Genomic DNA, 14,510 nt, shown 5'->3' on the forward strand with positions numbered 1-14,510 from the left:
GCAGTGCTGCCTTTTTAATGGTCACTTTGATATCAGTTGATTGTTGGAGCCCTGCTCTGGTGCAGCCCAGCTGTTCTCATTGGAAACCATCATTCATATTGATGGGGAATTGCTGTGGTAGGAGGGGAGGGGAGCCTGGGAGAGAGCTGGGCTTGTCCTGAGGTGGGTGCTCACCTTCACAGAGGTGCTCTTGGGAGTTGTGCTGCTTCTTCCCGACTTACAGGGATAGTATCCATATCCTGTAAGGAACAGCAAAAGGACTAAGGAAGATGCATGTTTGGCTATAGGGTGAAGTTTGAGGCTGGGCACTGAGTCGTGAGGAGTAAGTGTCGGTGTGTGCAGCCTGCACACAGCCCAGCTCCACGTCCTGCCTGTGACCTTCCAGGTGCTGCTAAGTGGTTGTTGTGTTCGTGGCTGGGAGAGGCACTGCCAGTCCAAACCCAGGCTGTACAGCTGAGATAGAGCAGGGGACTCAGAAAGAAGTGGAGAGCAGGTTGTCTGTTCCCTGTCAGGGCTTCTGAGAGTTACTGGGGACTCTGTGTTGAGGTTTTTGTTCCTGTTGGGGATAAAATAAACCTGTGATGAGAAATACAGTCACGGTGCACTTACCAGCTGCTGGTGTGTGTCTTGTTGATCACTTTGATGCACAGACCCTCAGTGAGCAGGGGGGGTGGTGGGTCACTGACAGGATCCAGCTCACCGGTCACAACACTGCCCTGGCCTGCCTGCAAATGACTCTGTGACACACCTTGTTCTAGGCAAGCTGCACATTTGTATTCCAGTCCGGGTCTCTCACCTGCTTAAAACCCTTTTGGAGTTGCTCCTTTCTCCTTACATCGAATATCCACCACCATCAGTCAGTGCCTTCCAGGAGGCAGAGCATCCATCACTCCAGCTCGTGGCCACTGCCCGAGTCACTCACAGGCTGTGCAGAATTGGAGATGAAGTTGAGGAGCATTCAGGCTTTATCAGTGGCACCCGAGCAGGGACCATCCATCAGGAGCAGGGAGGGATGGCACAGCTGCCTGTCACAATTTCCTGTCACGCCGATAGCCATCTCAGACTGCATCCGCTTCCCTCTCCATCCAGAGAGAGCAGGATGGCAGCTCCCTGCCTGCCTGTCAGTGATGCTGTACCCTGGACTGATCTGGAGAAATAATGGAGAGATGTCATATGTGGAGACAGAATATGGGGCTCCAGCAGGAGGTGAATGTTCTGTTGTTCGCTGATGAATTATGGAAGAACATTGTGTTCTCTGGGAGAGATGCTGCTGAGCTTTTTAATGCTGGTTTAATACTTGTTCACAGGCTGGGGGGAAAACTTCTATCCAGGGATGAAGAGGGCCAAGAGCTGAAGCTGAGCCTGTGGCGCTGAGAGGGGATTCATCCAGTGCCACCAGCAGGCAGTGAATTGGGCTGTCCCATCACTGGCACCAATAGCACAAACACCCTTCTTCCAAGTGCTTCTTGGGTTTGGTTTTAGGAAGGTAGTGGCTCCTGGGCTGGTGGGGCTGCAGCAGGGCTGGGGATTGTAGTATTGCACAAAAACTGTTCCCTGTCAACCAAGGAGAGCCACCAATTAGCCAATTGCCCCAGCACAAAGGTTGGCAGCTGCTGGTGTCTTGCAGCCACTGCTAAGTCTGGATCTGCAGTATTAACTCTGCAAGTAACCTGTTCTGCTCTCCTGACAGCATTGTTTTGTGCTTAATTGACCTGATCTGTCGTATCTCTATCAAAAATTCATCTGTAATGTAAAAAATTCCCTGTTTGTTCCCCTCCTTTCTTAGATTATTCATGGGCTATGGCCTGGAGGGTTCTCTCAGTGCTGCCTTTGTGGCAGGAGTGCCTGGTTGCTGCCTTTGCTGCCTATCAGTGCTTCTCTCTACCAAGGGAATGGCTTTGCCTTTAGCTGTGGCACAGAAGTGATTAGGCTGAAGCCATTAAGGGTACATAAAGCTGCAGAGCTGAGGCACGGGCCCCAGAGTTTAGGTTGCTGGCCCATTTTGCCTCTGTTGATGTGATGTTCCCAGCTCCTGCTCAGTGCTGGCAGCAAGGCAAGAGGAGAGGATTTTCCTGAGGCTGCTAAAAGCAGCTTCTGCTGTGCTGCCCAGATGATGCCCCAGTGCTTGTATGTCCTAGGAAAGGATTCCAAAGGTGTTTGTACACAGTGGTGGGTGTCTTGTGACTGTGTTTGACAGAACTTGTCCCATCTAAGATGGCAAGGCTTGATCAGTGAGAGGGGAGAGGTGCTGCTTGTTGGAAAGTGGCATTTAAAAGTGCAGTGCTGGTGGGTTTTTTTAATTCTGTCATCCCAAACTAACCTCTTTAGGCAGCCAAGAAAAGTCTTACTTGGAGAGTGGCTAGGAGAAAAGTAAAAGTTGTCTTTTTCCAGGCTTTCTCCCCAGACCTGCCTGCACAGTAATTGTTTTATACTATCTTTTCTCTGGTCTCTTCTGGCTGAATTGTCCTTTCCCTTTCACATGTTCCCTTTCTCTCCCTGCATCCACCCATTCCCTGGCATCCCGGTTCCCCTGCCCCGGTGTCCGCGTGGTCTCTCCACCCTCTGGGATCAGCAGGAGGCTGTTCCAGTTCCCCACTGCCTGGGCAGCTCTGCAGGTCATGGCCATGGGCTGGAGCTGTGTGTGCTCCAGCAGGATTGGAGAGGATGAGTCAGGATGGTGTGTTCTCCCTCCTCGGAAATGCTCCTGGCTGAGGATGCAGGGAGGAGGATGAGCTGACAAAGGGAATTTTCCTAGGCTTGGTGTCCATGGTTTACCACAGAGCCATGGAAAATAAATCACTTCCTTGTCCTTTCTTTCCTTGGCTTTCCATATTGTTGTCATAGCCCCCTGCTTGTTTGGCCAACCTAAGGTTTGAAGGAACTGGTGTTGAGAGCTGAGAGGCAGTGCCTTGGTGCTGGGCTGATCCAGGTCTCACACTTCTCCAGCTTCTGGAAGCTGCCCAGTGTTCTTCATAAAGTGATTTCCTTGCTGTGCACAAAGCAAAACTCATGTGGGACCAGGGCAGAGGTGGGGACTGAGCTGCTGCTCAGCATGGGCTGAGAGCTTCCCCTTCCCAGCCCCTCGAGTCCCACAAAGGAATTTCTCTAGAGGTCTCACTGTGGTGCTCAAACCTGAGCTCTCCTGAAAAGATCAAAGATACTTGGAAAACATTTCTTCAAAGAAGACTCCCCCCCAGGCATTGCTAATTTCTTTTCCTTTGGTTAATTAACCTTTATTTAAAGTTACATTTCCAACTCCTCCAAGGGTAAGGTTTGAGAGAAGGAGAAAGCCCAGAGCTGCAGTTGGAGAGGGGCTGGAAAGGGGCTGCCTTGCTCCCCCTGGTCCCAGCTTCCCTTTTCAGCCACTCTCCCAGTGATATTCCAGGGACCTGGTGAGTGCCCAGGCTCCTGCATCCAGCTCTGGGGTCCCAGGTGGGTGCTGAGCTTTGTGCCCAGCCATGGCCAGTGTTCCTGCAGCAGTGCTGGGCTTTCTGTTTTGCACTTGGGTTTGGATGTTGTTTAAAAATCTGTTTATTTTTCTTACCTGCATGAGGTCTGGCCTTCCTGTCTGTCCTTCTCTGTCCCTGAACAACTTTCTAATTTGTATTCACTGCTGCCCTTAATACCTATTTTCTGACCTTTATTTTCACTTTGTCTGTCTTTAGAAGTTCTTTTTGCTTCCCGTTCCAGGCAGGATGAGTTTAAACCAGCGTTCCTTCATTACTGGCTTTTAGTTCCCACTTTTTTTTCTCCTATGCTTCTCTTTAATGTGTATTTCTGAATTGCTGAAAATTATAATTCTTTTCAGATTGATAAATTTAGCTGCTTTTAGTGGGCAAAATTCTCCATTATATATGTATGTGTGTAGGCAGTCTGATTGTTTTCAGAAATGTCTTATTTTGGAAATCAGTGCCGGTTCTTCCTTTCAATCCCTGCATCTCCCCCGAGACAGCAAAGGCTCAGTTCTCAATTTTTCAGCATTTCTGTCACCCAGTGGTGGCCACAGTGGATTTGTGGAATTAGGCCTGAGCTCTGGACTGAACTGTGCTTTGTGATTTTTGACCAATTTTTGTTTTCTGTGGCATTAATTCCTCCCCTTCCTCTCTTGACTAATACCTTGGACATGTTAATGAACGGGGCATCTTGTTTTTTAAGGCAAAACAATTATTGCACACTTGGACAGACTGAGTCTAATTTGCTATCAGCTTTTCATTAAAGGATCTCATTAAGGTTCTTGCTCTGTTTGTATTTATCAGCAGTTGCAAATACATTGGCGTGATGAAATCAGGAGAACTGTACAATGTTATCTTAAAGAAACACTTGGCCCAGAGATAGGTGTTTCTCTCTGATAAAGGAATTGTACAATTATCCCACTTCCTGCAGGAGAACCAAATAACATAATAACAACCCTGCCAGTCTGCAGCAACACGTGGCAGGAGCTGCTTGAGCTGTGAATTATGGTCTTTCAGCAAGGGAAAAAAAAAGGTAGGAAGCACCTGTAATGTGGTTTGATTTTGCTGTGTTCAGCTCAAGTGCTGGAAGCAGGGCAGAAGCTGAAGTGATGGTGCTTCTCACCAGGAATTACCTGAGGGGAGAGGGATGGAGGTGTGGAGCAGGTTGGAATGTGGTGACAGAGTGTAAACTCTGGGAGGCTGTGCTGCAGACCCTGGCATGCACTGCCTTTCCCTTGGACCCTCTCTGGGTGTTCCCCTCCCAGGATTTATCCACCCCTTTCAAAAAATCATCCCCTGGAAATGGGTGGCCTGGTATTGCTCACGAGCTCCTTTTAGTGGCAGTGAAACACCAGAGAGATGCTTCAGGTGGTCAGTCTGGTGCGGGATAAGAATGGTAATTTCTGGCCAGAGTAAGAGGGATGGTGGGAATGTGATGGTCAGAGTCAGAGGAATTGGTGCCTTGGACACAGGGACAGGGCACAGTCCCTCCTCAGTTGCACTAAATGCTTTGTGAGGGGGTTTGTATCCAGCACAAAGGGCTCTGATCCTTGAGGATGAAGGGAAAAGATGCCACCGTGGCTCCCTTGACAGTGTGTGTGGGCAAGAAGCAGCAGCTCTTGGTGCTTTAGAGATGCCACCTTGGCTTGAAACAGGGTATTGAGTGCAGACCAGAAACTCTGTGGCTATGTTTAGAAGGTTGTATTTACTCCTGCAAGTAATCCCTGCTCAGGGGAGGAGGCCTGATAACAGGACCTGGTCGTTGCAAGCTTGCTGGTTTGAGGAGCAGGAGATGGGAGGTGGTTGGAGGCTTTCTTGGAGGAGTGGTCACTTTTCCTGCCTGTCCCAGCCTCTCCAGTGAGTGTTTCCCCATCTGCAGCACCGCAGTTTTCCCAGGACAGGGGGGGAGGGATACAAAGCTGAGCACAGGGAAAACCAGGGCAGGAGACATAACAGAAAACTGCTCCTTCCTAATTTGTGCAAATCCCCGTGATGCGAAGCACGGCCTCGCGCTGGGAAGTGAAACTGCTGACAGTGTTTGTGAGGGAATTTGTCCCCCACGTGCCTGTACCCTGGGGTCCTGCATGCTGCCCCCTCCTTTGGGGAGGGGGGTCCTTTCAGTGGCCTTGTGCCTTACATCTTGGCATTTGCTGGGTCATGCTTTCTCCTCTGGTTGCTCCTCGTTCTGATGGATTGGTTTTTACCTTTGGAAAGATGTGTGCTTTCTAGCAGCAGAGTTAATGCACTTCTGTGGCCCCGTTACTCACATTTGGCTCTTCTTCCCTGTCAGAGAGGTGGAAAAAACTTCCTTCACTGGCGACAAGGTGAAGATTTAATCATTCCTTGTCTTCCTGACAAACCACTGCTTGCAGGCTTAAAAAGTCATCAGTTCCCCGTGTCTTAATTCTTCACTGTGATGACCACTTGTGTTAGGAGTGTTTTCTGGTTGGCGATGGGGAAAAATCAAAATTATCATCTACTACATCCATGCTGCATCCCCAGAGGCAGGGGGGTGTTGCTGTCAGTGGGAATGCTGCACGGAGCAGGGACTGTTCTACACCCCTGTTCTTAAAAATGGACTGAAGGCATCTGGCACTGCTTTTACCTTGTGGTGCACCCCGTCATTACACCCTTGTCACAGCTTGCTGGGGGTCTGCATCTCCCACCCCTTGGGGTGTCAGTGCTGGATACCTTACCAGCAGAGATCAGACATGCTCAGGGGTGATTTATTACAGCAAATATTCCCTCAGCTGCAGAGAATCCACTGTTGTTTGTGTTCCATAGCAGAGGAGCTTGGCTCCGTGTGCTCTCCTTGAAAAGAGTTCACGATCCAGTTGAGGGTTCCTTTGGGTGCAGCCACACCCACATCCACGGCCCCAGAAGGTCCCTGTCTCTGCCAGGCTGATGTTGGGAAGGGCACAGGCTCATGCTGTGATGCTGGGGTTGGGGTGTGTGCTGGGAGCTGCCAGGCTGGGAGAGCCCTGGGGAGCTGGGCATGGGAGTTTTCCTGCTTGGTACTGACACAGTCCAGGAGAGAGGGTCAATGTAACCAGGAATGGGGCTGCTGTCAGGCTCCCTGGGCTGAACCTGGAGCCAATGCTGCAGAATTGGAGTGGTTTTACACCAGCACAACCAGAATCAGAATTCAACCCATAATTATTTTGTCCTGGGCTGTCAAAAAAAAAAAAAGAAAAAGCAATGCTTATAGTGTAATATACACCATTTGAAGTAAGATTAAGTCTTTCATTATTTAGCACTCTGCCTCTACTTGAACCTGATTCAAAGTCAGTCATTTCCTTTACCAGTACTCTAATTATGTTCTCCTTTTGATCTACAGGACTGTGTGCAATTAAACCAGTACAAGCTGCAGAGTGAAATAGGCAAGGTAAGTACTGGAGTCGTGTTGGGCACAGGCAACCTGTGTGTGCACACAGAGGTGGAAAGGCTGTGCCAGCCCAAGGGACCTCACTGGCCAAGAATCTGTGCAACTTGTGTTTGTTTTGGGGGGGGGTTGTTTGTTTTTTTTCCTTATTAGTTTGAGCAAGTTTTATCCAAGGTCAAAGTGGAGCTACTTCCTCTGAAATCTAAATTTATTTTTCCTCCCTCGGAAGGTGGTTAAGCTGGCTCCCTTCCAGGGTGTTTGCTTGCCAAATGTAACACTACGAGCCTTTGATGCATTAATACAACACAACAAGGAAAGTTAAAAAAAAAAAAACCAACAAAAATAAGATCAGGGCAGGTGTTTGGTCCCCATCAGGACTAGGTAAAGTTTGTACGTCATATGAAATGCTCCTTTAATACTAGTCCATGTTTAAAAGCTACAGAATGATTCAGAAGAGATTGCTCCAAAGTTATTTAGAGGTCTGGGCTGGTGAGCAGCTCAGACACCTGCACATTTGGACATCTGCCACCGTTGCAGATGGGTCCAGGAGTGGTGGTGCTGCCTGGAAGCTGTACCTGCCTTTGCAATTGGAACATTGCAGTCAGAAGGGACTGCACCCTGAGCTGCAGAGACCTTCACCAACAGTTTCATTAGCCCAAACTCCTCTCCAAGATGAGAGGCAGTGGGAGGAGGCACCCTTTCCATCTGTGCCGTGGGCTGTGCTGGCAGGCAGGGAGTAAGGCTGGAGATACCACTGCTGCTGGTACAGCAGATGCCATCCCAAACTCAGCTTCAGACCCACTTAGGGCCTTTGTCATTGGTTTAAGTATGAAGGAGAGTGTGAGACCTTCTCTCAGGTGGATTTGCACCTGCCTCCTCCTTCCCTGTGGATCACAGTGAGGTTGGCAGAGGGTCTGCTGGCCCTGCTGTGTGTGCTCCTGGATCACCCAGATGGCTCAGTGGTCTCCTCTGAGACCAGGACCTTATTCCAGCTTCTGGTGAAGTCAAGAGAAATGTATTGAAGGCTCTGGTGTTCAACCCACTCATTATTCAACAGGCATCTGTCAGGGATGGTAGCTAGCCATGGTGTCATGTCTCACTTGCATAAAATGTTTAGTTTTGACACAGAACTGCGAAAAAACAGTGATTTGGATGGAGTTTGGCTTCAGGCTATCACTGGAGCTGGGGATGCAACAGCAGTCCAGGTCTGCATCTGCCTGGGCAACATGTAGTTGGTGGAAGGCAGGCAGCTGGTCATCACTGAAGTCCATCTGCTGTCAAGGGATGGAGAGATTTTGTGCTGAAGGTGGTTTTGTGCAGAAGTACAGGAAAGGTGTTCATGCAGAATTTCCAAACTTGCACCAAAAAAAATCTACTTGAAAATTATGCTCCCCACCCACGTTTGAGTTCAGACAGACACAGTGGCTTTGGCTCAGGGCAGGAGGTGATGGGCTAAAAGGGTGTAATCCTCCAGTGCCCAACAGAGCTGCCAAAATGTACAACCTCGTTGCGGGGTCACGTCACCTGCAGACTTTGCTCAGGGGTCAGGGGTGTCTGGGGCCTCAGGGTTGTTTTTTACCCTGTGTAAAGCTGTGCTCTACCAGCCTTGAGCAGCAAGAAGCCAAGGTGAAGCTGCTGAACTGACTGTGCAATTGGTGTTTATTTTTAGGGTTCCTACGGCGTTGTGAAACTGGCCTACAACGAGAACGACGACAAGTATTACGTAAGTGCGTCCCTCCTCTGCTCCTCTTTGCTGCTGCTGCTCCTCACTCCCCTTCACCCCCCTGAGAGCTGGGTCCCCTCTACCCTGCTGCTTTTGGCACGTGCACTTCTGGTTTGTGTGGCATGCGAGGAGTTGAACGTCCTGCTGGGCACGGACCTGCTCTGTGCGTGCGGCACCGGGCGGGAGCGGCTCGGATCGGGTGGGCTGCCTTATGTAACAGGAGGGATCTCGGAGGCAGGAGCGTGTTGCTGATTTGTCTTGACATTTTCTAGCTATGAAGCAGGTCACCTGAAATTAGAGGCGTGTGGGTGGTGGTATTCAGCACCTGCTGTGCACAGGAGGGTTGGCCTGGAACGAGTGTGTTCTGTAAGGAAACGGGGGCGTTTGTCAGAAAGATTTTGAACAGCGTGGCCTGGCTGGGCAAGGCCCCCCTTGGTGGGGGTCTTACCCCCTTGAGGGGTGCCTGGGGGGCACTGAATGGGGCCTCACTGTCAGGTGTAGGGTGCAAGGCAGAAGGCAAACCTTGGCTTTTGACTCCCTTGCTGAGCTGAAGGGCAGAGTTGGAGAGTTTCAGATTCAGAATGGCTGCTTACACTGAGGGCTCCTGCTCTGTCCCTCCCCTTCCAGAGGCAGGTGAATCCCAGCCATCCCAGCTGGGATTCCTGCAAAATCTGCCTGCAGATGTGCTCGTGTCCCTGGGCTTGCCCAGGGGCTCATTTTGTTCAGGCTGAGAGCAGGAGCTGGAAGGAAGGAAAAGAGCCTTGCTGTGTGGGGCTGTGCCTGGAGGCTTCTGGAAAGAGCTTCCAGCAGTTTCTGATGGATCCAAGGGCAGGAATTGGCTGAGCAGAGCTGGGTGGTTGCAGTGCTGTTGAACCTGAGCCTTGCTGCCCCCAACACAGCCCTGCCAGAGCTCCACTCTGTGTTTGGTGAGAGGGTCCTGCTGTCGCTCCCACGGTGGAATGGCCTCATGTGGGTGAATATTCCAATGTGGCCCATCAGAGCACCCAGGCAGACTCATGTGCTGTTCCCTGTCCCTGCTGGCTTTGCTACAAAGGGGAATAAGAATATGCTGTAGATTGTAAAGCGTCCTCATTCCCCACCACTCCCCAGCAGGTTTTCCTCTCTAACTCTTGGATTTACAAGTGACATCCCAGGTCAAAGAGGTCAGGTGGAATTTTATACCTGTGGGTATTCCTTAGCCGTTCTGTGCTCCCAGCAGGCATGAAATTGCGGGAGGAATGTCTTGAAATGAGGGATGGAATTGTTGAGACGAAAATCTGGACAAGGTGCCCTGGAGCTGGCCAAGCAAAGGAACCACAATTCTTTCCATCTCCTGTCCTTTCCAAGCTGACTCACCACTGCACCGGAGCAGTTGGTGTTTCCAATGGCTCCCTGTCTCTCCAAATCCTCCTTCCCCTGCCCTGCAGCAGGATGATTTGTTCTGCAGAGAGTGATGGTGCCAGCCGTGATTTCCCTGATCCATCTGTCCCACCAGCACAGGCAGTGCCAGGACCAGCAGCACAGGGTGGGAATGCGTCGCATCAGTAAATCACGTTTATTTCCAGCTGAAAATATTTTCGCTTCTAAAACTGTAATCCTTACATTTTGGCACTGCCCTTCTGATCTGGGAATCCCGTTGCTGTCCCTGTGGGCTGCCCAGGGCGGGCAGGGCAGCTGGCACAGCTCGGCAGGGGAGAGCTGGGGTTGGGACAGCATTGCCTGCTGTGCTCCTGTCCGTGTTTTGGATGCACATTAACGCCATGGATGTAGATATAGCTGGTCAAATCCAAGCCAAAAGTGAAAGCCTGTGGCCAGGGTGTGTGTTAGTTAATCCCCACTTAACCTCTGTTTCTAATCTAAGCAAACACTTTAAAGGTACTGTAGCCCTGGAGGGACTCCTGTGCCTGGTTGGTGTTTCAGCCTCGATGCCCAAAGCAGGGTGGGGTATTGCAGACCCCCTTCCTGCCAGCACTGCAGGGATGTGCTCTTTGGTTTGCCCTGATCTTCCTTTTGGAGGCTTGAGGCAGGGTCTGAACGAGATCCCAGCTTGCTGTGAAGGTGATCCTGGGAGCTGTATGGAATTCTACAGCAGATGGAGAGGTGTCTGCCCGTGTTTGATTGCAGTGGGTGTCAGCATGTGGGAGAGGGGCTGCACTGCTGCCAAAAGGCTGAAGTCTGTGTCTCATGTACTTGCTACCCTTTCATCTGGGGCAGTGGGACCTTTCCCCCTTTCCCAGCTGCAGCCACATGCAGGCAGCCCAGGCCCTCTGATCCTCCCAGGTGCCCGTGCTTGTGTTTTCTGGGAGTGTGAGCTGTGATGGAGACACCTCCGCTTTCCCGAGACATTAAACCAGCTCAGGAGCTGGCAGACTTCTCAAAGCTTCAGAGAAATAGTGCCAGTTGCATAACTGGCTAATGGCTGCTGAGCTCCCCACGCTGCCCCATGTGCCTGACCCTCGTGCTCTCCCAGAGTCAGACAATTTCCATCCTGCTCTGCTTATCCCTCCCATCCAGAGCTGCTCCACAGCAGTGCACCCTGACCCCCCCAGGGGGTACCTGATGGACCTGCCTGGTACCAGCAGTTAGCAGAAGCAACTGTGATTCTAATAGTTGGAGAGGGCCTTTTCTGTGTGTTTTTTCCCCCCCAAAATTTAGCTTTGGAACGTTTTGGTTTTTTTTGTCTCAGTGGTGAAAAGCACCACTGGAGGAAATCTGCCCTTGGTTGATCTTTAGTGAGCAAGGGCAGGTTGGACAGGGCTTGGAGCACCCTGGTCTAGTGGAAGGTGCCCCTGTCCATGGCAGGGGGTTGGAACTACATGATCCTTCAAGTTTCTTTAAGGTCCCAAACCATTCTATGATATGATGATTCTGTAACTGATTTATGTTTGCAGTGGTTTAGCATGAGGTCAGGGTGTTGCTGCCTGATTTATTGTCTTTAAGCTGGTGTGCTGCAGTAAAAAGGAGCAAAATGGTAAAGAAAGCAGAAAAAACTTTATTTTGGAGTATAATTCAGAGTGTGGCTCCTGATTCTTGCTGAGGTGTGGGGCCCTTTGGTAACTCTCTTCAAAAAGGCAGAGTTTATAGGTACCAGGGACTGAATCTGACTCCTTTTGAAGCAAAAGGAAAGATTGTTGCTGCTTTAGTGAGTTTTGGATCTGGCCTAGAATTAGGAAAAACTCTCAAGAAAATATCCAATCGCTCCATTTGGGAAAAATGTAGATGGGTCACGTTTACTTTGTGGGTTTTTTACCTTCCATTAAAGATGAGAGAGTGCTTCTAAGAGCTTTACCCTTCGTTGCTGTGAACAACCCCCGTGCCAGGGAGGGCTGTAAAAGTGTGCTGGCTCAAATCAGCGGATGCAGGGAATGTGTCAGACCAAGGAAATGGAACTTTCAGCAGCAAGTACGTGACCTCCAAGGAGGAGACCCTGCTGGAATGCTGTGCTGGCTCCCAGAGCAGAGGACCCTGCTGCTCCTGGGGCACATGCAGCTGTTCCAGCAGCGTTGGTGGGGCTCTGCCAAGGAACCCTTCACACTGGAAAGGTTTCAGTGTCTCAGTTTGCAGGAGATGCTTTGACGGTGACAAGGGGAAAAAAAGGAAAGGCCGAGCTCTGGGAAAAAGCAGCAAATAAAAAGCAAAGGCAGATGTGTCCGGGCAGAGATCTAGTTTGGAGTCATTGTGCTGCTGGAATTTGATTCTGTGATGCCTCCGGTCATGTCTCCCTCCAATTTTCAATCTCTAAATCAGCTTGCAAGGAGAAGTGGTTATGATGGACATTTGTTATGCTACTGCTGCAATAAGGCAATAGCATTGTAGTTTGTCAGTGGTTTTTGTTTTTTTTTTTATCCTTTTTTAATCTGGTTTCCTAAGAAGCAAGATTTGTGTGATTGTGCTCTCTGTCTCTGTTTGTACCTATGCATGGAGGACTGTTTTCTACCAAGTCCCAGTGATGGGGAGAAATTCCTTCCAAGTTTATGAAAGCAATGGCTGAACAAAGTGCTGCTGAGGAGAAGGTGGCCAGCAGCAAGCCTTGAGCTTTCTAGCCCCTGGAGAATCCACTTTGGTTGCCATCCAGGTTGGGAAGGGAAGGCACAGCTCCTGTGTTTCCCATCTTCTTGCTCACATAACAGCTGCTGAACCACTGCCAGCTGTGCTCCGGAGTGGTGAGGACCAGGAAAAGGATCTCTGGCTTGTCTAACACCCCGTGTTGTTCAGCTCTGGGGTTGTGAGGGGCTGGGCCACCTGGAGTAAGAGCAGGGAGACAGCTGGAGGCAGACAAGCATGGCCACTCCAGGAGGCCATCCTGGCACAGCATGGATGGGGCACAGCCTGCTGATGGAATTCTGCTGCTGTTGGAGCGAAAGGTGACAAAAATGCAGGAGCAGGATTTTAGGGCCATGGCAGCTAAGCCTGTCTGGTTTAGGATTTTCTTTCAGTTCATAACACTCCTCTCTCCCCGCAGAGCTTCCCTCTCAGCCACTTTATCTGAGGGATGTCATTGTGAGGAGGGACAGGTGAGGAAGGGCTGGGAATGCTCTCTGTTCTGTTCAGCATTCCCAGCGTGCCCTCATGCACTAGCAGAGGGATTTAGGTGGTAATAGCAAGCTTTGAGTGGCATCCCACTCCCCTGGGAGCTGCAAGCAGAGACTGTGCCCAGGGCTTCTGCCCTTGCAATGCAGGTCTCTCTGTTAACAAATAAAATGACATCCTAAGTGTTGTGAGAGGACCACGAAGGACAGGTGGTAAGTTCCCTTGGCTCAGTCATGTTGTCACCCTTCCTTCCCAAAACTAATGGCCATTTTCTGGTTGTCATCACCAGCAGCTTGTGGTCTCACTGTTGTGAAAGCTGCTGAATGCCAGGCATCCCTTCTCTCCATTAACCTGGGATCTCCTTTCCCTCAGGCAGCTTCCCTGTGGTTTCCAGCTGTAAGGTTGATAGGAGGAGAGCAGTAAACTTTAAGATAATAAATATATATAAAAGAAAAGTACACAGTCCCTGCTGCCTCTCAGAGGGAAATGTCAAGCCCCATGGCCACGCGTGAATAGTCGGAAGGAAGATGTTTGCAAGGGCATGTGTGGAGGAAATCTCCAGGCTCCCTCTTTTCCTGAGGAGGCTGAAGCAATGCTTGCCTGTGCAGAGGGAAAATCCCTCAGCTTGGCTCTGAGCTGGTTCTTTATCAGAAAGGCATTATCTGGGTAATTAGCTCTGCCTGTGAGTACAAATGGCTTTGGCTCTGTCGTGCGTGTGAGCCTGAAGGAGAGGTTTGCTGGAGCATCCCTGAGTTGTTCCTATTACACACAGCCACAATACAGGAGGAAGCCTGGTCCTACCAGCTCCCTGGAATTAGAGTGAGGCTTCACAGCCCCGTGCTCTCCTCTCTGCTCTTGTGGTAATTAAGTGGCTCTGGCCTGTTGAATGAGGAACTTTGCTTTTTGTCCCCTCTTTGAGTTTGTAAGCGCAGTGGGACGGGTTCTGATCCAGCCCTGCTTGTGCAGTAGCAGGTGCTGGTGCTTTGAAACTGGTGTAGGCATGTCCTGGTGCTTCTTCTCCAGCAGTGGTGGTAGTTTACAGTCAGCTCACCTACAATACAGTAACCCCCCATCTCCCCCATACCATCCTTCAAGGAGTTTGGGTCACAGCAGTAGCTCTTGTTCCCTCCATTTCTGCCCCTGAGAGCAATTCTTGTCTTTGCTATTGCTCCTCTCTGTACCTTCCTCTCCCTCCAGCCTTTTCCAGAGCCTGTCCTGGGAAGGACCAACCTGATATGGGCATAGCTGGTGGCAATGGTTCAGTTCCTCAGGCCGAGTCCCCCAAGCACTGACACAGCTTGGGAGCTTTCAGCAGCAAATCGCATCTTCTATTTTTTTCTTCTTCCTAAAGCTCCTTGCCAGAAGGCAGGGAGGACTCAAGATGGAATTGGAGCAAGGAGAGCCTTCTCCTCCTGGGTTGGCA

The 14,510-nt window shown here is 50.4% G+C and overlaps 1 protein-coding gene across 3 annotated transcripts in view; it reads left to right on the plus strand.

The window, feature by feature from the left end:
* Positions 1 to 14,510, plus strand: part of CAMKK1 (calcium/calmodulin dependent protein kinase kinase 1) — an 88,317-nt gene that overhangs the window by 39,340 nt on the left and 34,467 nt on the right. For all 3 annotated transcript variants that reach the window (XM_032707498.1, XM_032707500.1, XM_032707499.1), the window contains exons 3-4: positions 6,790 to 6,837; positions 8,504 to 8,557. In XM_032707498.1, the coding sequence (XP_032563389.1) occupies positions 6,790 to 6,837; positions 8,504 to 8,557 (102 nt within the window). The remainder of the gene's footprint in view (positions 1 to 6,789; positions 6,838 to 8,503; positions 8,558 to 14,510) is intronic.

The sequence above is a fragment of the Chiroxiphia lanceolata genome, chromosome 20, assembly GCF_009829145.1.
Source record: "Chiroxiphia lanceolata isolate bChiLan1 chromosome 20, bChiLan1.pri, whole genome shotgun sequence".
NCBI lineage: Eukaryota > Metazoa > Chordata > Aves > Passeriformes > Pipridae > Chiroxiphia > Chiroxiphia lanceolata.